Source organism: Zootermopsis nevadensis, unplaced genomic scaffold (genome assembly GCF_977971745.1).
Source record: "Zootermopsis nevadensis isolate Lab colony 2312 unplaced genomic scaffold, Znev_1.0 Znev_ptg000022l, whole genome shotgun sequence".
Taxonomy (NCBI): domain Eukaryota; kingdom Metazoa; phylum Arthropoda; class Insecta; order Blattodea; family Termopsidae; genus Zootermopsis; species Zootermopsis nevadensis.
In genome coordinates, this window is record NW_028259154.1 from 20,402,036 (window position 1) to 20,426,420 (window position 24,385).

Genomic DNA, 24,385 nt, shown 5'->3' on the forward strand with positions numbered 1-24,385 from the left:
AAGCTAGTGACATAGACGAATCGTACAGTTTGGCCCTGGGTGCTGTAAAGGTAGTCATTATCTAGAAAAGAACGCGGAATTATTGTATTATCTTCTTCAAGAGTTATCGCAGTCCCACGGTATCAGAACTATTTACTGATGGTGTAACACCTCTTACAAGAAAAACTGGAAATGAACACGTCAATTACCGCCTCTGGACGCCGGTCTGAGTCTTAACGCTATCAGCCCAGCCTATATAACTCGTGCAGGATATTACATCAGCCCTCAGTGTTTAATCTGCGATGTTTTATTGGCACAGGACAGAGTGTGGCTTGCAGGAAATACCTGCAAACTGTGATATGGCTTGGTAGTAGGTAAATAGAGAAACCAATATTCAGTGAACTGATTTCATGGGCTCGTCCACAGAGACGTCTAATTAGCCTGATCTGGAGGTTGGTGTTTGAATGTGTATACACTTGTACACGTCTGACTTGCTTTCATGATGCCACAGACGTTCCAGCAGAGACCATAATAGTCTGCTAATTATACATCTTACAGCATTCGCAAGACTATAGGAAGTTTCATATCAGCGTCTTAGTGGGATAAAAGATCACTAATGAACCCGAGTAGGTTCCGTATTTCATAATAGTAATTGAAATGTTGGTTGGGGCAAATGATTTTACTGCAACGCGCATGAAACAGCAGATACAGCCACCCTAATTAATAGAATGATAATAATTGCAGAAAATACAGTGCTCTCCCCTATATTTCAGTGTTGTGTGTAGGCTACGCTGAAAAAAGGATAGAAGTTCTGTTATGGAAAGTAATGTGGATAGTAACTAGGTCACAGGCTCTTGGGGAAACCACGGGTTTCCAGTTCCAATTTGTTGGTGGAAAGGAGGCGGTACTGTCTTGTGGAATATGTCACGATCGATGTGGTTGTGTTGAGGCAGTTCCCTCATGAGGATTCTTCACTGTCAGAAATATATCTTGCACAAATACATAGTACATTTTCTATCACAATAGCGTAACCTTACACTCATATGAGGATTCCTGTTACGTCAGAGCATGACGGAAAGGGCGAAGGGAAGTTCAAAACCCGACAGAAAAGAGACCATGTTGGAGGCAGTAGGCGTAGGTGGGGAATAATATTAAAGTGCCCTGTAAATATACCGGGGGTGACGTCTTAGTATGTATCCAACGGACTCAGGATGAGTCCAGTAAGTGGCTTTTATGAACACGGCAATGAACATTCGAGTTCCGCAAAATAAGGGAAATTTCTTGATTAGCCGAGCGATTATCAGACCCTAAGAGGGACTCTGCATGATATTAGATAACTTGCCCTTTCACACCGAAGTAAGTTCTTAAGAAGTTGTAATATTTACTGTTAAATGAAGTTTTACACATTTGTCCGTCGCATTTCGGCACTTCACATTAATGGAACCAGCCAGTATATGGTCCACAACGAATGGAAGAAACATTACCCTTTCCAAGTGAAGGAGTTTATAAATAGCCCAGTGAGTTACAAAATGTATTTACTGGAAGGATAGCTGGTTCGAAATCGTCCGTTCCAGGATAACGTTTACAAGGGGTTTCTTCTACCATTCTACGACTCTTGTATAGAAGTCTAAGGAGAGTGAGTTTCTTGGTGGCAGCGACTCTGAGAGTAGTTTAATGTTCACACAGTACTGCAAGATTCACGATGGTCCTGTTCTGGAGCAAATGACGCTATTACAGAAGCGAAGTTACATCGATCTGTCTGTCTTTTCTCGCTCTTTGTCGATCTCTTACTTCAAGTCTTTGCAGTCTGTCGTAGTCTTTCTGGGAAATGGAGCGGGTGGTCGGGGCGAGGAGTGGTAGGAAAAGTATGACGTATGATAGTAACATTTCATATTCCGTTACTTGGGAACGTACCAAGGATATATAACCAATAACTAAATTTGCAGACGTTGAACCATAATACGGAATACAAGAAGTACGAAGATGGTCAGAACGCAAAGTTGTCTGTTAAAAGCGATATGCGAGAGTGAATTTCGCATTTGAAAATCGTATAATGAGAATTTTAAATGTCTGGGGAATTTTAATTTTTATGCATTGAAGATTACAATTGCGAAATACTGTCGAGAATTTCGAAGCCCTACCCGGGATAAAAGTTGTATTTAAGTTCATGAATATCTTTTTCCGTAGAGCGAGGCAGTTCATTCGTGCTGTTATGTGAATGATGCTAACGACGACGGAGGAAAGACAAGGGGACACAATGTGTGTACGAGTAGAACCATTTCCTGCATAGAACCTCACCTGTTTCCCCTCTGTTGTTCAACTTTACATTCCGCATTACATAAACTAGAATCGAGTTCGAGTCTCTGTGGCAGTGGTGGGGATGAATACTGCTGTGCCTCATTTAATTAAACCGGTCTCATTTGTAAGACATCGCCGAGTAGCAGTTCTAGAGGGGATCTCGGCACGGGTAGAAGTAATTAATATTTTCTATTCTCTTTTCAATTTTACACTTGAAAATTGTTCGTGCCCCGTTCGATCCTTACTACTTACTACCTTAATTAATAATTTGTTTTAGGTACTACGGTCTGTGACACTTGCTGTTATATACATCAGATACATATAAATAGCCTACCATCGTAAAGAGCCTTATTTATTTTTTTAATGCTTAAGAAAATGCACAGCTCTGTTTGAGACGAATCCACATTATCGCACCATGTCTATTGAAGGCCGTAAGACTCCAAGTGGTCTCTTGAGTTAGCTCGTCGACTGTAATTACTTACGCTAAACGTTAAAGCAGCTGTACTGGTCGGTGCTGCTCACCCTTGGTGATCGAATGAGAATCGATATTTTCAACGTGATATGGCTGGTGACAATCACTGAGTAAATCATCAAGCGGAATAAATTTGTTTAGAATACTGAAACTGTGGATGTCTTTGAATGAACGTTTAATACGCCCACCTGTGTACCTTGCTTTTGACATGATAGTTCTCAAGTCAGATTTTACCACTATCCTTTATCTAAGACAGCTAATTTAATTTGTAAGTCTCTTCAGAAGTGCTTTACAGAAATAAACTATGAGAGTATCTTATGTGCCTTGAGCAAACCGGATTAAATATTCCTATCCCAGGATAATCTTGTTTGTCGTTAAAGGAACAGAAGATTCAAATTTCAGGCTCTTCTTATGGAAGTCTTGTCACTGCTTGATTGAGCTCAGCAATTCATGGTTGGGAAAGCCGTCTTCATAGTATAGAAACTTATCTGCAGTGAATATAAGTACTCTGAAGATTCTGGAGCTGATGTTTACCTGCAGTTACGGCAGCAAAGTTTCGTACGAGGAAAATCGATAGCGTGTGCAGAACTTTGTTGTGGCTAGCGTTCAGAAAACTCAATTGACTAAATATTAATTTTAGTTCAGATATTCACAAACTGAATCTTGGTGATGGAAGTATTCAGGAAATCTTGAGTTCAAAGCATTTCCATGCCACTTACGACTCCTTCCAAACTAGTATAATACTATAAATAGGTCACGCCTGCTTCCACCCACATGCTTTTCAGTTTATTATTCTCAGTTATCCTATCACTGGACTGTATGAGTCCCAAGCAATTGAGGAAGCATCATTAAATAACTCTAGGCTCAGGTTCCATTGAAGCTACTTTTCGGGTATAGTAACTTTTTACCAGGAGTCGTCCTTTAATAGCTTTGCTTGTAAGTTCAGGAGTATCTCATTCACAAAGTCCTATTGCAGACATGAAGTGACGCATTGCTGTTATAATTCTCTCCTTTCCTCGCCTTGTGATGAGTGACTCTATAAATTCCTTCTTTGTTACATGTGAGTCAGAGTGACATGTGTAATGGCTCTTACACAAGACTCAAAAGATGAGATGGGCTTCTACCTGGAATATAGCGGTATGTAATGACAGTAACAATTTGTATGTTTGTGTTGTAAAGTTACACAACGAGAGACGTTTTACGAACTTGCATTTGGATTTTTCGCGTAAAACATGGCTACTGTAACTTGCATTCACACCTTAACGAAAGAACATAGATTGAGGGTGTTTGAAAAGACGACGTTGAGAATATTTGGACTTTAAGAGGAATGGAGTAACATCAGAACGGAGAAAATTGTAGAATGAGAAACTTCATAACTTACACTCTTTACCGATAATTATTGGGGTGATTCCAAGAAAGTAGTATTGGCAGGGCATACAGCAGTCATGGAGAAATGAGAATTTCAAACAAAATTCGAGTCGGAAAAACATGAAGGGAATATGCCGCTTGAGTGAACTACGCATGGATGAGAATGGACCTTCACTCTTGCACGCATAATGTAGCCTAGATGCCTGTACTTATATTCTCATATATTTACCATCTACGAGATTTGTATTGATCAAGTTTTAGACGGAGGCAGGGAGGTTTGTTATTGGACTGAGGATCCTGCATTTCTCTTCTCGTTGCTTCAGGTCTTTATGTTGGTGCGACCCGGACTGCTAATGCAGCTTCTGTTCGCGTAGTCTTCTCTTGTTTCTGCTGATGTGGCTGCTCAGGAGCACCTCGGGCTACCGGAAGTGCAGCGCCATTAGTTTACAAGAACGCCTTCCTAAAGAGGCTTAACCACACCCCACCCAAACCCACACACGCCAGTCGACTAAACCAGTGGCGCTGTAATTAATGTTAAAGAATCACGTGAGGATGCGAAGTCAGGGCTTCACGTGTTTTTCCTTTGTTGAGAGGCTAGAAATGGATTTCGGATTATCTGAACTCTTTCTGCACTTAGAACGGGAGATCCGACCACATAATATCAATATAATCAAATAGAGGAAGCAGCAATGGACAGGAAGTTTAGCACGCATGGAAGAAGTGAAAAGTATCTTCAAAATTGTAGTCGGGAAAATCTGTAGGGAACGAGTTAACTTCGAAGATGTTTTCAGTTACGAGTGTTATTTTAAATTGAATCTTATTGAAATATGGTATGCTTATATGGGCAGGATTCAACTGGCTCAGGATAGAGACCAGTGGTCGGCTCTTCGTAATGAACCTTCGTGATCCATTTAGGTCAAGGAATTCCTTGACCAATTAAGAGACCCTTGTATTCTCAAGAAGTGCTCTGCTGTGAACTAATGAACTGCAAAGCTTCTGTGATTTAATTTCTTTTGTGATCTGTTTGGTGTTGATCATTAAATGTGTCTATCGAACTCTTCTGAAAATATTAGGCATTAAAGATCGGGTTGTAGGGAGAGGGTGAGGATCGACACTGGTAAATATCTCTTTGTAACGTTCCCGAGCGAAAACCGTATTAAGTCTGTAATCCTCTTGTTCTCATAACCTTTGAATAATTCAGTCAATTTTAATTAAATTTGTCAGGGAGGGGTGAAAATGATGTCTTAACTTTGTTACATCCACATAGCTGAAAGAGAGTCTATTATAATGGAATTACACATAGTGATTTGGGGTAAAAAATATCATTCTAAAATATGTAGAAGATTCCTCACGTCAAAATATAATTGTTGTACACCACGAGTAAGTGCAATATTTTGAGACAGTTTTTCTGCAAAATTAAATTCGTGAAAACGTTTTCAGAACTCTGATTACATATCAAGACGGTAGTAGCTGAAATATTAAGGTATTCGAGAGGTATGTTTACTTCTTGTTCGTTTAGTCCTGTGGACCTCGGTCGTGAATGTTGGGTCTCATTCAATGTATCATTAGCAGTTAACTTTTCGGTTGGCTCCTTCCATCTCAGATCTCTGGGGTTGGTGTACGTGAGATGAGGGTTCAGTTTGTCAAGGAAGTCGTCGGTTATCACCAGCGATTGTCTCTTTATCTGTTCTCATTACCCACTGCAATTTCAGACGGAAGATAGAAGTGTAATAAAAAATGCGTGATTCGAATTGAAAGTAACAAAGTGAGTGACGTGGTTACTGAATTCTGGCGTGTTACGCCGTGTAGTATGGTAGAAGTTCATCGACGTTTCAGAGCTGTTGCCTGCCACCATCATCAGGTCGATTGACTGATCTCACTTCAGTGAAAGTGTAACACTCTTTGTCAACAAAACGAAATCTTAAAACACAAACAGAGTGTTTGCGAAACTCGTAGTGTATATTCGACTGCATGGCTTGAAGTTCTATCGCGAATGAAATCTGGAGATAAATGTTTTCAGCATGGCGTGGCCAAGACGTCCTCTGCGACCGTTTTGAGTCGCTCGTAACCATTGCTCACGGACCAATTAGTTTGCACCGAAGTGTACCTAAAAACATTTTATGAACGCCGGTTCATATTTAGTGATTTTATTTGTGAACGTCTGGAGTCTTTAGCAAGAGTAGTGTAGTCTGTATTTTATCATCCAATCCTGTGCACAGACTGTCCTTATGTTGAGAATCACGAGCATTGGTTGTGAAAGAGAGGGGAACAGATAGAAGGAGGATAAATGAAGGGTCCATTTTCTGCATCAGCAATTCGATTCGTTTTCATGGTTGAAATTTCACTCACCGTTTCTTTTTCTGTGGTTATATGTGTAGGCGTGTTAGGTGGGAGTAGATGGGCCACTTTGCCCCACAAGTGTTTTTAGTCACGGGTTCTTGAACGTTTCTTTCGAGCAGCAGACAGAAGAGGGAGAACATATACATCAGTTCCCTGTAAATGTTTTAAATGTCGCAGGATCTGTGGGCATGTTACAGTGATTTGATTTTCATTCAGCGAATATGGGTCTTGTTCAGTGAAGAAATTTGCCCACAGTTAAAAATGACTTGGTTGAAATACGAGTAGGTTAAAGAAGTCATATCTTAATTGCTTACTTTGAAAGGTAATTTTTGGAGTTATTTTGAAGTAAAGAAAACATGAAGCCGATCGTGGTGGCCGATTATAATGTCTTGCGATGACTCAGGTACAGAAGTAGTAGCAGCTTTGTACCGTGCTTAGAACACGAGAGTTGTCCTTGTTTTTTAACGAAATTTTCTAATTCCCGTGTTATTGACCACATTCAGCTGTTTCAGCTGCAAAGGTATTACAGCTTCGAACGAGCTGATTGAAAAAACTAACAGATTTGAGAAGTTTTATGAAGTCCATTCGTCTCCTCCGAGTCCTTAAACAAATAACTTTTGTTGTGTGTCATTTCGACAGCCCCGAATTCGTAAACACAGGTTTCCGTCATTGTTATACAAAGTGGTTGTGTATATAAACAAGTGGCTAGTCGTGTTGTGCTTTTGTAACCAAGTAATTTTGTTTTTCTTTAATCTGTCCTGGGGCATGTGTACGCCAACATCCGGAAAACTCGGTATAAATACTGTGGCGGAAGAACTGCTTGGCGCCTGTGTCCTCTTCAACCCTCAGGCTTGTCATATGGTCTCTGGTCTCCTGTAGACATCAAGCCGACTGTTCACGACTTTGTTAACACGCCCAAATGCTCTCGCATTGTCATCCTTTGCTTTGCATCCAACGAGTTTACAAGTGTTGTTACATGTATCTAACATGGGAGGAGGTGGACCGCTGATTTCTATTTTTATTCTCCTGTTGGAGTGTAGAACTGTCCCATGTTTTAGTCCTGGTCGCTGGGAAGGTATGACAGCAGCTCTAGTGGTTTTTTATAATAATGCCTTCAGCCGGCATGGAGTTCATCAGTCACATTTCATTGTCACACACCCAGTGGCTTAATCGTGTGGTTGTTGGAAGAAACTAACCCTATAGAGGTGTGCCCTTCTTAAGAAACTAGTAGCCGCTTAACTGGTTAATAATTTTCCCTCTTTCTATGCAACCCCGAGGTTCTTTATCTGGTTCTGGGTCTCTGTCCTGAGTCAAATGTTGTTTGAGACCGATATTGATGCAGTCCTCCAGTCCGAGTTCAGGCCTCCGGAGTGGTATTTTTCTGTTGATGTTCAAAGGAAAAATATAGTTTTAATATTGAAAATACCTTTTCTAGCCACTGCTGAAACGAGGAGTTGGTTTAAAGCGATTTTTTAAGTCTCATAGTTATAGGAACAGCTGTCGGTCGGTCAATGGTTCATCAAACGTAAATCGCAATGAAATTTGGTGGAATTAGTTGCGTCATTCATTTCGAGAAGCTGAGTCGACGTAAAGGCAGTTGTTGACACAGAATCCACCGACATTATCAGCAGATCCAGGCCCTGTTTGTGTTGACTCAAAACTCGTCTATCCATTCTTGCATATAGGTAAGCCGTTAACACCCTTCTCTCCTCATTGGTCCCCTGTTGGAAATATTCTTCAACCCTCCTAACGCAGCCCCAATCTAATTGTAAACAAGGGTTGTCAACAGCAGGAGACGATGCAGCACCATCCTCGCTTCCTCTTAGTGTACACGGTCATACATCACGAACCGTTGTCTGTCTGTCCGACCGACCGTCTATCCACGAACGCAGTGTCAATTTTCTAACCGGACATCAGTCAAAACAATCACGGCCCCCCTGTTCTCTTCTGTTGGGATTAAATTGCATTTCGGTTGCATTCCAGTATGGGATTAGTGGTTAGCCGGAATTGTCGCAGGTTTGTGATGGAACACTAGCGATGCAGGAAATTCATTTGTCAATACAATGACCCCCAAGGACTGGAAGCTCTCTCCGGATTTTCGTATTATGAAATATCACCAAACATTTACATAATTGCTTTTAAGATAACACGTTGATTGAATTCTCCCATGCCATATTAATTCATTCCTTTGCCCAGTCAGTTGGCAAATTTGATTTTGTTGGACTTGGTACGGCTTATTTGTCAGGTTATGAGGCTTCAGGCGAACTGTATTGCATTATCGCATGTGAGAGACGTGAAATGCATACAAAATTGTAGTCGGTAATCCGTAAGCAAAGAGCTGCTTCGGAATCGAAGTTGTCAACATCAACATCAGGGTTCCACAAAAACAATATTGGATATGGGTCTAAGTAATTTATTGTCCCACTCTCACCGGATTCATTATGGATTTATGAAACGACGCTTTCAGTGCTTTATATTTTACGACGTCGAATGACAGAATTATTAATTAGTAACTGAATGGAAAGGACGTGGTTGTGGCTGATTTTAAAGTACTGTTCCGGCATTTGTCTGGCAGGCCTTCGAATAACATCTGGAAATATAATACGTTTCCGGTCTTGATTTGAACCAAGGACTTTCTAAACAATAGGAGTGCGAGTTATTCAACCGCGAGATTCGGTATGTTTAATTTGTTTTTGTTGTTGTTTTATGAACATTGTTGTAGGCATGTCACAATTATCGCTGACGTCTTACGGATTGTGTAGTTTGTTATTTTATTAGTTTTGTAGGAAAGTATGCTAACCACTGTCGTGGAAAACGTATAGTAAGCTCTTTTAAGGGATAATACACATGACTGGACTTAACGTGTGTCTACTACATTCGCCCGATGCGGCAACATGTAACGAGGGAACGCTTCTAAATGATGTGTGTTGAGTATTCTCAGCGACTCCACTCCAGTTTCCAGTGCACTTCTCTCGGAACGTATGAAACCAACTGCAAATCTGTGAAATTAAGTTCTTGTCCGATGAGAACGGCAAATCCGTATTTAGGAACTTCGCATACCAAGGACGAGAGTTTCAGAAATGCTGGCAACTTTCGCCGCGACCCAACATGTTTTTAATTTTTGTGTGACGTGAATTTGAACTTGGCAGTATATTTTAAGTATTTAGTAGTCACATATTAGAGAAACAAGTTATGTAATGCAGCCACAGAGTAACACTTCTCGCTATGTCTGCATATTTCCATTTCGTGAGTGCTAACTATTTTTTAAAAGAATTATCCCCGAAACAGTGAAACTTACGGTAAAGTTTATCGGGTGATACACGTGGAGTTCACGTTCTCTACAACTTTTGTTCGAAACAGTTTTCTGAACGACAAATATTTAGCGAATTAGACATAGTTGATCTCTAGATGCGCGTAGGAAGTGTGCGTTAGTGTTTTCACATTCGAACAAAATTGAAATGTTCGCCAGTATAAAATTAATGAAAATTCGTTCAGCTGTACTTGAGTTATTACACAGGGATGCAGGCTGGCAGGCATGTTGAAGTTAATGGTAGCATTTTTGAAACTTTTCGTGGGGAACGTACGTACGTTCTAACCTTCTACGATCGCAGTTTTTGGCGATAGAAAATTAAAGTCTGAACATGAATACGCTTTATAGAGGCCTATTATTCAATTTCTCGAAAACCGAATGCCATTCTTGTATGTTGGCCTATATTGAACCAGTGGACAAACGGAAAAAAAATCTTGGTGTGGGTTTTCAAACATCAAGCGTGTAAGACCAATTCTTTGCTTCTGAAAACGCCGTAGCTCAATGCTGAAGAGTGTGCGTCTTTATAAAGCAACTGATGCTGCAGAAGTACAGGGATGGAGGATTGTCATTGCTTGCATAAATATTTAAATTTATATCTATCTTTAGCCGTTAGCTATATTAGCTTCGATTCTGCAGACGTCAGTCGAAGTATTTGGCATTTTCGAACTTGCGTTCATCATCATTGGCTGAGTCTTCATTCCCGTTTCGAACATGAATCCGCAGAACAGCCAGGAGGTACAGCCTACTGAAGTTCGGTTCCTAAAGACAGGGTTATATAAGACAGAATTTCAGTATAAACTCCGTGGCCGAAGTTAATTGATTGCGATGCGAATTTATACCACATCCTCAGCGGGATTATAGGCCAGGTTCTTGCACTGAAGAATTTTGTGAATATTAGATGAAAGCGTACGATGTTGAGGTCAGAGGCGTCTTCGTTGAGAGTATCATTGCAGGTTGGCGCCCCATTCCCGTCCCAAAATAGAAGGACCAGTCTGTGTGATTTTGGAAAGGGTGAAGTTAGAGCTTATGCCTTCATGAGGCTATTTATGGGCGCTGTATGATTTATAAATGTTATGTAGGAAGTATGTAGATCAAGAATGACGATGGGTAATGATTTGGAAGGACGTAATGGCCCGGAGGGACTTGGTAAAACAAGCAACGAAACGATACACACAAATCGGCAGAATTCGAGACAGATTTGTGTTTGAACCGAACATTTGAATGATCCGAACAAAACGTCTATAAATTAATTATTTCCACAGCCTTTCTTTCATGTAACGAAACATATTAACGTTCGTACTTTGCCACTCATATTGCAGCCTCTTGTTGGCAGTTGTCCGATCGTGTCTTCTGATTAAAGTTTCCGAGACGTTAGGTTTTATGAATGTGCAGTCAGTTATGGGGAAAGATCACGTTAATAGTTTGAAGTTTTATTGGCTGCAGTAGATTCGTTTGCCATTGGGTTTGCATGCATATGTGTTATACGTTCTCAGAGACAGGACTGTATAATTCTAGCATTCGTTTCGCTCGACTTCATCTGTTTAATTTCTATTGCTGCTGTACGTTTTCAGATTTTTATGTGAATGCGGACCAACTAGCACATAAAAGGCGTACCCCCGGCGTTCTAATACCACTCTAGAATACTGAACTGTGATACGTATGTCATAATTAAAGTTAGGAAAATGGAGGGTAGGTAATGTGAAATATTTTCAAATAAGTTTCTAAGGTAATGTTAGAGTTTATACCAATTAGTCATTTAAATCAGTAGTAACCGTACTGTAGATGCTTTGCGAATGATAATATACTAGCTTCGTAATATAAAATACTAAACCAACTATATGCATACGAGGTGCGAGCGGAAAGTTTCAAGACTGTGTCAATAGAGGGCGAACCGGATGTAGTACGAGCTTCTGCCGCTAGGGGGTGCGGCCTACATTCATAGTGAATCAGTGTGCCAGCCGGCATCATCGAATTAGCATTTGTTTCTTAGTTACGGGCGTTTTGGTAGTGCATTACACCGACCCTCCTGCGATTTCGGAATGGCGTGTGTATCAAATTTTGCCAAAGACTCGCCAAAACGGCTACGGAAACCTATGAAATGCTAAAGCAAGCATTTGGGGAGTCTGCAATGGGTCGTGCACAAACTTTTGTGTGGCATTCACGTTTTAAAAATGGCCGAACCTCTGTCGATGATGACGAGCGTTCTGGACGACCATCTTCGAGCACAACGCCCGAAAATGTTACGAAGATTCGGCAGGCCATTCACGAAGATCGACGTCGTACCATGAACGACTTGTGCGACATTGTTGGGATAGGCTATGGGACCTGTCAGCTGATTCTAAAGGAAGAACTCCACATGCGACGCATCATGACAACGCGCCAGCGCACACCGCCCTCAAAGTTCGGCAGTTTTTGGCCTCAAACACCATGGCCGTCATCCCGCACCCTCCTTATTCGCCGGATTTAGCTCCGTGTACTTCTTCCTCTTCCCAAAGATGAAAATTCAGCTAAAGGGAAGGATATTTGACACGATAGAAGAGATTCAGGCAGAATCGCAGATGGTGCTTGACAGGCTGACAAAGAAAGATTTCCAGGGATGCTTCCAGGCTTGGCAGCGGCGCTGGGATCGTTGTGTTCACTCCCAGGGGAACTACTTCGAGGGTGATGGATTAATTTAATACCTGAGATAAGTGTACGGGTTTTTATAGGCGCAGTCTGGAAACTTTCCGATCGCACCTCGTATGCGAGTTTGCCTTTATGCACACATGTACACATCAATAACATGAAAGAATGGCAGTCAAATCGCGGGGACCAACGAATTACCGGTTGTAAGGCAATGTCCTACGTAAGCGATAAGAAGCGAGCTGTGCGAGCTGCATAAGGAGCATGTGGTGTCATATGACATAAGGGAATAGCTTGTTGTGTCCTACGTGAGAGAAACACACGGCCTTCCTGCGCATGCCCCTTCCCTGTACTGCACAGTCAGAGCTTCCTTGCGCATGCGCCTTATTGGCCAGCGCAGCGACCTGCGCGAAAATATCAAAATATTTGATCTTGAACTTTGGCCGCCGACCGCTTCGCTGTAACATAGGACAGCGCCACACAAACAGCCAGTTTGATATTTCCGCTTCACCCACGCAACTCGCACCGCTCGCATTTAATCGCTCCCGTAGGACACCGGGTAAGTGTATAAAATATATTTTTTAAATTCCCTTTATTTTATTTACATTATTTCAGAGCTTTAAATGTAATGCCATTATATTGCTCGTCAATGGTTGGGTGCTGGGAACGCATGTCATTGACTTCCCATTAATTTACATTACAGAAGAGTTTCAATTTCCGTTTACGCCGGTTCGTCCAGGAACGCATCCCCGGCGTAAATCGAGGGCTACCTGTACTATGAATTGATTTGTGCAAACCCCTGACGCTTTATGTCTTCCGATGCTCGAGACAAACAGCAGCTTCAGGTTAGGGTTCTGTCCGCGAGGGTGGGTCTCTGGCTGTTTGTTGTTTTATTTGACTTTTAAATGGAGAGCCGTCATGCTGTTTTCTGGTGATCTTCATATATTTTCTGATTTCCTTTTCTCCTATATCAATCGCTGTCTTCCGTCTCTCTCCTGAATTCAATATTGTCTCTTCCCCATCCACGTTTAACTGTTTTTGGATGGGTCTGTTGGCCCATGTTAAAAGTTTTTGGTGGTACGGCAGAAGCAGATGGAGAGCTGAGCGGTACAGTCGGGTGAAGTGTTTATGTGCTTGGCAAAATATCAAGTTTTTTAACCTTACCCTCCTCCCTGAATCCTTCGTTCATTTGGCCAGCTTTTGTGCTGTTAGGGTCGCGACTAGCGATTCCTTTAGATATTCGTCTTGAGCCTACTTTCCAAAATGATTCTAACTGGAAGCATGGTAGTGACAAAGAATTCTTACCTTCCATGGTAGGAATTGATAATCATTAATAATGACTTTGACAGGGGGTCAGGAATCTGTTATAAGGAGCAGTACCACGTGATGTACACGTGAACGCGGCAGTGGACCTTTTGGTTCCATAAAATACGGGGAGCGTACTATTGGCTTCTGAAGACCCTAGGACATGGCGATGAGCCTGTTGCTTCTAAGAAGAGCCTGGGATTCCTTATTAGCCAAGCGACTCTCAGCTTCTCAAGAAGAGTCTGGTCCATGGAGTTAGATATTATAATCGCGATGAACAAGCACCTTTCATTGGAATTACTGCTTCTATTCTTGGGGTCGCATTAATTACTTTCCCACGGAATGACGTCTCCAAAGAATAGATAGATCCTACGTGGTGTTGAATAGAAATGTTCTGCTCTCAGCCTGCCTAGGTGTGTAACGGTGGTGGTAATGATATACGCTCATCCACTTTCAGGCTTTCCAGGTGGTCTCTTCCCTGTCAGGACACAATAGGAAATAAATAAATACGGAAGAAGTCGGTACACACTGGCGTTAATATGGGATATATGCTGTTTATTAACATAGGAACAATTTTTATTTCATTCAAATTAAAAATGTCCTAAAACTCCGCCTGAGTCTCGCCTGTTTCCAGTGAAATTCGAGGCGCCCCTTCGACATCCCGCAGCTAGTCGCAAACAAAAATAAAACTTCCTTTGGAGGTAATAACGGGCCTCCTCTGTCTATTCTTTGTATAATAATTCACACCCTTGGAATAAGCCATTTGTTTTTTCTATATACGTATATATACGTGATTCAAAGCGAGGTATGTGAGCCAAAGGAAGTAGAGATATACGAACAGCAGTGAAGATAAGGGAATAGTCCAAAGAGATAGATTAAAGGAGTCTACAGGGAATATGCTACCCCATGTGACCATTGCATCGAGTAGGGAGGTGGATGGTGGAGATGAGTACTGAGAACGAGAGAAGGGAAGAGGAGATGGAAACGAGTCAGAAATACAATATATAAGGGTAAAGTGAGGGCAGAGTGTGCGAGTGAAAAAGATGGAGATAGATGGGCCACGAAGGGGGAAGAGAGATGAATTATTTTGAACCAGCTCCAGAGGAAGCCTGTGTCTTGTGACCCGCCCCAATCTCTCTCTTTTTCGCTCCCTCACACACACACACACGCACGCACAGTTTAAGCAGTAGCGACTGCCAGACTTCAGAATTGGCTGCCATTTCGGGACCATTCCCCCTTAACATTATGCTTCCATTCGTGCAGTCGCTACGGTAGTCTGAAGCCGAATCGAACTTAGAATGCATGCCTACGCCAGACGATAAAAAGGATCCGGGCTCATAATTATGCCTAAAATAGATCGATGGATTTTCGGTACCAGTTTTTAAAATTTAAGGTTTTTCTTTCTCATCTGTCTCATGTTCAGGAGGGTCGAAGTCAAAGGATGGAGGTGTCGATAACAAATATTTGAAAGAAAGAGCAAGGAATTTGCAGTAGAATGGAGTCAGGCGTAACGTAAACGAAGACTTTTATTTAGCAAATTTTTACACGTTACTAAATATAATACAAATTATTGAAGACTCTAAAACTCACCACAGGTTAATTAAAATATGATCAGGAAACATTCTTCCCTTGTTTCAGCTCCCTGTAAACTGGGAATGCATAATTTAAGTGTTTAGCTGTACGGAAGTAAGAAACTGCTTACGTACTTATTTTAAGCCGTGCTGTGTCAAGTTGGAGCAGACTTGAGCGAAGCGAAAGGTGTGTAATTAAAAAGTATGTAATAGTGACTCTCCGACGTTATTGATTTTTTATGTACCGATAAAGGCAACTGCGAAGACTTGGGTAGGCAAAGAGTATAAACATTTAAATTCTATGCAACAGAAATTTAAGATGTTAATTTTGACCGAAACAAGAAACGGAATGCAAATTTTTATAGACTGGTTCCACGGCGCTAAAGGCACCTGGGCCCCGACTCCGGGTAATCTTGAAGAATTCCGTGGTTACCAAGCATCTCCTCTGCCTTTAGATTTCAATTAGCGTACAAACACCGACAGGAAAAATATCGAAGTGTAACTTACACACTACCCCTGAAACTGCCCGCAGTTTGGAATTAACAGTAGCGAGTTACGAATTTTGCAGCTAATATGTGTTTTTGATGTAAATACGTCTATAAGGAAGGGTCATTCGGCAAAAAGTGTAACGAAAAAGGGAAACGAAAAAGTGTAACAGGTGTACCTAGGGAACGTCGTGTTTACTCGGAATTGTTGTTACCTAGGAACGTTACATTACATTACATTTCGTTACATTACATTAAAATACATTACTTTACATTACATTCATCTACCACAGACCCATCTTAAGCGTAACTAATTCAAGTTAAATAAGCAATGTCTTAATCAAACTTTACGCAATCGTAAAGCATGTATAAAGGAAATATTTAGAATAAAGCCAATATATAAACTTCCTTTCCGTATAGACGTATTTACGTCAAATTCTCCGGAACCGTGGTTCCACTGTCACTTTTATAGTTGGAAATAAGTGCGTTTACAGATACATTGTAATTAATCTGGTAAGTTTCAAAAGTCGGTTGAACATCTCGAAAAGACAGGAGATTCTTCCAGACAGCGCGCTACGAAACTGTGCGTTACAAGAAAACTTAACATAAAGGCCCTGGCTAAGTCTTCATGGCCCAGGGCTATTCATTCCCTCATTAATTTCTCTCCCTTGTTTCATTTCCGTGATCTTTCCTTCGTTGTCTCTTGTTCCTCGCGTTCTGTGCACATACAGTGTTTCCATTTCCTTATTGGCCAGAAAGCTAGGGATCTTGCCTGCACCAACAAGCCCAGAGCACAGGAAGTTCTCTGTTTATTATACCCTCTTCTATCCCCAGATATTTTGTTTGTCTTAACATTCTCCGTGACAGTGGTTGTCCTTCACCGAGAGAAACGCGTGTTTTTGTGAGATTACATGCTTCCATATCATTCGCAAAACATTTAAAATAAATGTATAATGTATGTTTATTGTCTGTCTTCAAGGCCACTGAACGAAGTTGCGTTATATTCCAGGTCGTGGCGCATATATCAATTAATTTTCATTCCGGTCGGTTATGTTATCCTCACTTTATATAAGCCTTAATTACTGTTTTCGAAAAAAAGTTTATCTCGCTGAAGATTGTATCATAATACAAAGCACATATCTCATCAAGACATTCAACTTCTGCCAAATACGTTTTGGTATGGACAATTTTCACTGCCGTGGTAACCTTGTATCTCAGATTAGTCAAAGTTTACAGGCCTAAGTTGGAGAGAATTTTGATTACTTTCATGCTGTGTTGAAAAGATGACTGAAGATATTTAACCACAGGAGAGATGAAATAACAAACTTCTGGGGAAGGGCGTACTCTGACGAGCTTCAATTGTTCCCGTCACCAAGCGTCTAGAAGTCAGGGCGTGCAGAAATGCAGTATTGTTAAATCCCCCCCAACATTCGCGCCACAGTGCGAAGATATGTAAATATTAAGATGCTGCTGTTGTGTCGTATAGTAAGCATTTCCGTGTCTCTACTGTCCACAGATCACGAGAAAAGCTATGCGGCCGGAAGTCGTTTCTGGTGCGTTACGGGGGGAATGTTACTTATCAGCTGGACTAGAGGGCTGCTATTGGTGGGAAGTGTGATACGTCAGTTTTTTACGCTACTACACACAGACTGAAAACATCAAGCCGTTACGAGTAGCTTGCACCTCTAATGTGTTTTGCGGGTGTTGTGATAATATTCTAGATTAAATCGCTGTGCCCCTGTGAGGTAATCTTAAAGCTATACCCATTAGAACACATGAAAGCCTGTCGTCTATTGTTCGTTCAGTGGTTGTGGAACGAATGCTTTTAGCATGAGTCGTCACTCACCGCGAAATCTTGCGCATGCTCGTATATCGAATTCCTATCAGGGCTTTTCTCCTGGTCTGTGGACTGTAGTGTGGTGTCGTAACGAACTGCTAGCCGGGTTGGGGCGTTTGCCACTGGTGTTCATAGACTAGAGTAGAGGCCTAGATCATATAGCACCTGTAGGTGGAATGTGATATCATATATTTTGTAACGCAAGTTATGTTCAGATAAGTTTGTGACGTAAGTGAGTGTCGGTCTAATCGCGTCTTTGGCACTGTCGATTGCCTGTCACACCCAGCCACATCGAGCAGTGTGCATACTGCCCGCCTTCTCTTGTGCTTGCTAGAGCCGAGTAGCGGAAGTTCTGAAGCTGGATGCACGCGTCATGGACCAGACTGCCCCTCACCCCCCCTACTTGCTTCCTGTAGTTTCTCTTTTAACATATGGCTTGTCTGTGTTCTTCCTCGGGGGAGCTTTTGGCCTTTATTCAACTCTTCTGTCTCGCTCTTCTGTTCTCTCCGGAACAGTCACATACATCGTACATACAGAGCGTAAAGAAAATGCTCGCCATGGCGTACAAAATGTTTCCGGTCGCGGTGGTTTATTATTTATAATATGTAACGGTATGTCACAACTGAGAGAGAGGGGGGGAGGAGGGGGACCGCGGCGTTACGAGAGACGTCTTCTGTCACGTCATTAAATTTTTAATTTCAAATGGCTGCCCTAATTATTAAACCCCCTTCTCCTGTGTTTTATGTGGGATGAGAAAGGGCCTTTCCCTTTTTCCCCTTTATTCATATATAAACCATCGCAGGTTTGCGTAGTAAGCTGTGAAGTGTCACTGTGGTCAGTCTCGCTGTTAAAACCTATCCCCCCGCCACGTTATTCGAATCCATAATTTAAAGACATCCAAGTTTTATAGCCGTTTGCATGAAATGCGTACTTAGTCCGTCCGCATGTTATATGCCCGAATGTGTGAATTTACTTCGATAAACTTTGTTACTGAGGTTTCAACAAAAGTTCTCGAGTAGATTTAATTTGGATTGGCATCGGTTTGCTGTGACACTTAATTATCGTTGAAATTTGAACATCAATTTATCGATTACGCAAAATATCCCGTCATTTACCTGAAGTGACTGAAAAAGACCACGAACATTTTGTCAGAAAGAATTGCCGATCTTCAGGCCAAGAATTGTATTCGGGGCTTCCCGAATACGAAGAGGGGGTGATAACCACTCAACGACATTCAGTCTCGACGTGTTTCTATTGACAATATATTACGTAACGTTGAATGGTAGGGATATGGAAGGAGGCTTTTATGCCTTATTTTACGACATTAAGATTTTCCTGTGGGTGGACTTAGGAAAAATTAATTTAATTAAGACGCCTGACCTCACTCGGACTTGGAACATGCTGAATACGTCGCAGTAGTGCCAGCTTTTGAACTGCGACATTAGGTAACATTGTAATGGATTAACTTTTTAAATTATCTTCTGTACTTTCGAGAGACCCTTTGAAAATGAATGTGGCTGCATGCGTAATTGTATTCGGTTTCTTGGAAGTAAGACGAGTAGATAAAGGATTCTTGGAAGCAAGGCAATTTCATCACGAACCTCATTTGATTACTTATTGTGTTTCCGAAGTTCTTGAACTTTCCTACTTATATCAGTTTCCAATATGTTTAATGCGAACGGTGGTCTGGTTTCATACTGTGTGCAGACTCACCTTCCAGAGTTCCGACGCGGCATACAGAACTTCAGATGGAAAATTCGCCTTGCTTTCGTATTCGTGTTCAGTGGTTTGTTTTGTCGCAGTTTTGTGTCAAATGACACAGCTAACTAAATTAACCCCTGGTCGAGTTAGGTGGCGTTGAATACGAAATAAAATAATATTGCTTCTTTTAGTGCGTTGTAACTGAATATAAAAAACAGCATTCAAGTTTCTCCATTATTAAAAACATAGATCTAATATCAGCCTCCACCTGCCATGAAAATCCTACTGAATTACGAAAATAGCGGTATGTAATTGCCATTTAATAGGATTATGTTTGTTTAGTCTGTTGGGGACGGTTTATGCAATTATCGGATTATGACGCTGGTTGCTAAAGGGTTGTTCGAGGGTGGAGTTCAGGAGAGAGAGGGTTGTTATCGTAACAGGGATGTCGGTGCGAACTGGATTGCTGCTCGCCTTTTGGGATGGTTGGCTTCTATATGGGACAACCCCTTCTGTCTACCGTCGATGTGCGTGATAAATACAGATATATTGGTGCATGAACCTGGGACTATGTTATTTAGCGGAGGGTTGCTATCAAGGCTTCTACCATCCACAAAGAAGGGGTGCGCTTACAGAATTGTTTCTAAAATCCAGAACCATCTACCGCGATGGCACCTATAGAGAATTTTAGTTTTGTTAGTGGAGCTGGGTGAAAGTTGTTGGTTTGGAAGAGGATAAATATTGTTTAAGGTGTTGCTACACCTTAAAATGGCCATACACAATGTACACAGATGTGGACGTTGATACACTAATTATAAGTAGCTTTAGATTCCCGTCACATTCTCCGTAGAAATATATGAGTTTGAAAAGTTTTGTTTCTATTTTCAATTTAATTCGACGTAATTTGGAATATTTAAGCTAATTAGATTTTGGAATCTTGGCTACCGACACCCAGATACCGGGGGGGGGGGGGGTTGAGTTATTTGGGAGTATATTGAATAAGTAGTTGCGGACAGCTGAGAAAGGGTGGTCGTCGTTGGAATTTGGTGAAAGAGGGCAACATTTAAAGCCAGCGTATTACGAAATGTTACAGGGTAAATGATTTTGTTTACCATTCCTTTTCCCCCCTCCATTCTCCCACATTTATTTCCCGCCCGTTTTGTATCACCGTCTGGTATCGTTTCAGTACAACGAGAAATACCAGCTGATTCAAGTGAGCGCAACCAAGTATTCATCAACGCGTCAAACAGAATTTTATTTGTATACAGATTTTATTTACTTCTCTATGGACCTCGCATACCCATATGAAGCCGTGTATCCCCCACGGACGACATTTATTCGGCCGAATGTGAGTGTGAAATGTTGACAAAGGGTGGGATGGGGATTATGTTTGCATGCTCGGCCTCACGGGAATAAATATTTGAGCTTCTTTCCTTTTTAGTCACGAAATTGGTTCATTTTGCCCGCAGTGCATTACCTACATCTGGAGTACCAAATTGTGATTAATGAACGTGGAGATGGGTGTTGCAATGCTACAATTAGACAAACTATTGTGGTTGCCGCTGTCAGTACAGTAGTTGGCACTGCGGGGGTCTAGTAACTAACCAGGAACTCTGTAATCCCCCCCCCCCCCCCAAAAAAAAAAAAAATTCAGATTTTAAACAACCTTTGCGATTTATCTATTTTAACAAAACCACGAGATTCATCTGATCGATTGGGTTTGTGAGTAGGTAAGGATTTGGAAGGAGGCTCTCAGTGACTTATTTTAAGATCATATTTCGGCTGTTCCTTTCTGACTGTCCACTTTTTTTTTATCTTAGTACTTATTTGGAAACGTTACTTTTATAATTTTTGCCTGTTACTATTAATTCTACATGACGGCTGGACTTGAACGATTAGTACGGGATGTTTCGAGTACACGTATATAACCTATAGTTATTGTCTGTTACGCGCGCTCAGTTGTTTCTCTGTAAAAATGAGCAATTTTCGTTGTAATGGGATATTATCATTTACAATTTTGCAGTCTGTGACGCAGATTTCTATTACCAGTGGCTTTTCAATTGTTTGTCAGTAGTTTATTGCAGATGTTTGGTGCCGTTATTGATATTCTTTGCAACAGTTCCAATTGAACATGGTTGTTGATATAATTGTCATCAGCAGCATTATTATTAATGTTATCTGTCAATAATCTTCTGTCAGACAGTTGTAAGCATTTTGTAGTTACTAGTCCTTTAAATATATTAGTTTAATTTATTGAAATTCCAGAGACTGGTAGCGCAAGACTTTGGTAAACAATCTTGTCTCATTGACACTTAACGGATGTTTAACAACGTGATCACAGCACCACCAAGTTACTGTTCCTTCCTTTGGAGCTCCAATGAAATCACTTTCAGATGTCATTTCAGTGTCCTTATCTGTGTTGCGGAACGCACCGGATAGAGAACTAGGTTGTGGGGGGGGGGGGGGGGGAGAGTGAAGGTTGAACTGACATATTCACATATGAGGAAATGGAAATGTTTCTGGATTATTTCAACGAATATGTTGTTTAGTCGGCAAATGCTGTTGATCAATCGATGCCTGGGATTCCGAAGCTGTGTTACGAGGATCCTTGTGGCAACCCATTAGAATTAAAATGTATTTATACATGTTTGACAATAACTGGCATAAAGTATGGTTCTGGGTTACTCGTAGCAGTGGCACTTTGGCTTTTCTTGTCTGATTGTGATCGTCTCTAGGAGAATTTTTGTTGAATTTTTTGTCTTGTTCGTTTTCGTATGGACCCGTTTGTACATCCATTATATTAATTTTTGTCAGAATGTTGATGTTAATTCTAATATGTCATGTGTCACTCTTGTCATCTCTTGGTTGTTTTGAATGATATCAGTCCGTTAAATTTTCACTTACCGAAATGTTTTGTTGGAAAACAACGAATTTTCTTCAAGTAATGTATGAAAATACACACACACACTCTTACATGTATGTATGCATTTATGCGTTCTTGCATGCACCTTAATATGTAGACTATTCACCTCGTTTCATAAAGCCTGAAAATTGAAGTATGTAAGAATTATAATTATATCTGTTGTGTAAATGTGAAACTTGATCTGTTATCCCGAGTTAAAAGTTAATCACTAAAGGTGTCTTGGAAGAAAGATATGACAATATTTCTACTCGAAGAAAATAAAGTAACGGAGAAATACGGAACTTCATAATTTCTACTGTTTTTATTTTTCAAGGCGCTGGTGAATTTCCAACTTTTGAAACCGTCCGTTAGACGGCCATAAAAATAAGTATCAGCAAATCTTTAAAACGGATGCAGCGTGAGGATGACTTGATAGGTCTGTCTTCAAGTAGGATTGTACGGCCAGGTTTCTGATCACTATGAAGGATTTCCGAATTCCATAAAACCAGGGAATGCCTTCAGCACCTGGTCTGAATCACATTAATAATATTAGGGTAGAGTACAGAAGGCCTATTACAGTGAGCGCGCCGTCCAGTGCATGGGTATTGACCAATCAAACACTGGGACCGTGGGTTTGAATCCGACGAGGCACGAATTTACTATCCGTATTCTCTGTGTTGTGCTGTTCCGTGTTACGACCCCTTGCCCTCCTCTGTTCATGGAGTCCTACCAAACGTAATAATCTCATTTGCACCTCCACCCGTGACCCTGCAATTATCTTGTTGCCATTACAGCACGAACATAAGAGAATGTGCCCACAGTACGACTGGCAGCGGCGTAAGAAGGGAGTGGAGTCTATGGCAGAACAAGTTCAATGTGTTTTACTGCCCTCCAATCTCCAGTACGATGACAGCTGGACCGGTTTTTGGCCCAGTACACCTGCAGTGTTGGAGTAAAGGTGTGGCGTATGTAACCTGCCCACTCGTGTTTCATGCGTTCGGTAATGTGGGAGTAAGGGTGCAACATGCTTACGACAGGACGTTTGGTTAGGTAAGGATATGGTAACTTGGGAGAGTAGAAGATGGAGACCGGATTTTAGTAAAGCAGAATATTCACTGAGTAGCCGATGGCAGTGATCGCCAACAAGACTGCACGGCGTCACGACCTACAGGGCGTTGGTTTATGTTCTTGCTTTCGAAATTTCTTGATCTGAATACAGGTATAGATCCATGTGCCGAAACCTTATATCAGACATAAACATGGCGTGTTTGCTGTTCTGAGAACAAAAAAGCCGTTACTGACAGTAGAAAAGACCGCCTCTCACATAAGGATATGTGCACTAATTAGATTTCCCACTTAAGTTGGACGATCTTTATATTCAATTTAATTCTAACGTATTGAATTGTTTGCCACAGCTGTTTGCATGCGAGGACTTGTAAAGTTGAAGTTTATTTTCTTAGCGAACATTCTGTAAGATATTTCTTAACGGCAAGTGTGTATTGAGCTGCTTTATTAAACTGTTCAAAGTATGAGAAAGAACTACAAATCTCTCATGCCAGTTTCACATGGCGTTCAAGGGTTCGTAATAATTGTTGCGAATTTCCGTGCAAGTTTATTTTTTTTTTTTGAATCGTATAGAAACTAATAATTTGTCTTGTTGACGTATCGCATGGCTACTTATTTACCTTTTGGAAGTGTAACTGTTTCTAGTAAATTATATTTTGGAAGTGAGCGTGTCGTGATGTGGTAGTGTAATTAGTGAATGACTGTAGTTTTTCCTGATATCATACATCATTCTCTTTTCATCTTTCTAATATTTTGTAGCGTCTATCTCTTTCACTATTGAAATGATGTTTAAGACAAAGTCCTTCCACTATACGAGGTGCGATCGGAAAGTTTCAAGACTGCGCCTATATATATATATATATATATATATAAAAAACCCGTGCACTTATCTCAGATATTAAACTATTCAGTAATAATATTGCAGAATAGCCTTAAAAGATCCTGTAGAGTGCGTTGCTAGTTCTGAAATGTTAAAGAATTGCACTTAACTGTATGTATTGCAGTAATTGTTAATTCAGTGCGATAGTTTGTGGTCAAGGTTTAAATGTAACAGTACATATTTTTGTTAATGTTGTGTCCAATTTTGCGCTCTTGAAGAATGTGTGTTTGTCTGCTTTCCTGATCGGAAC

General features: G+C 41.0%; 2 protein-coding genes across 9 annotated transcripts in view; both read left to right on the top strand.

Annotated features, from left to right (window-relative positions):
- kug (FAT atypical cadherin kugelei) overlaps positions 1–24,385 on the top strand; it is a 488,225-nt gene that overhangs the window by 252,314 nt on the left and 211,526 nt on the right. The gene's annotated exons all lie outside the window — the stretch shown is intronic.
- Positions 12,465–24,385, top strand: part of LOC110840636 (uncharacterized) — a 36,403-nt gene continuing 24,482 nt past the window's right edge. For both annotated transcript variants that reach the window (XR_015536522.1, XM_087353706.1), the window contains exon 1: positions 12,465–12,948. Coding sequence is in view for 1 of the 2 variants with exons in the window: in XM_087353706.1 (XP_087209832.1) it covers positions 12,726–12,948 (223 nt within the window). In the remaining variant the exon portion in view is untranslated. The remainder of the gene's footprint in view (positions 12,949–24,385) is intronic.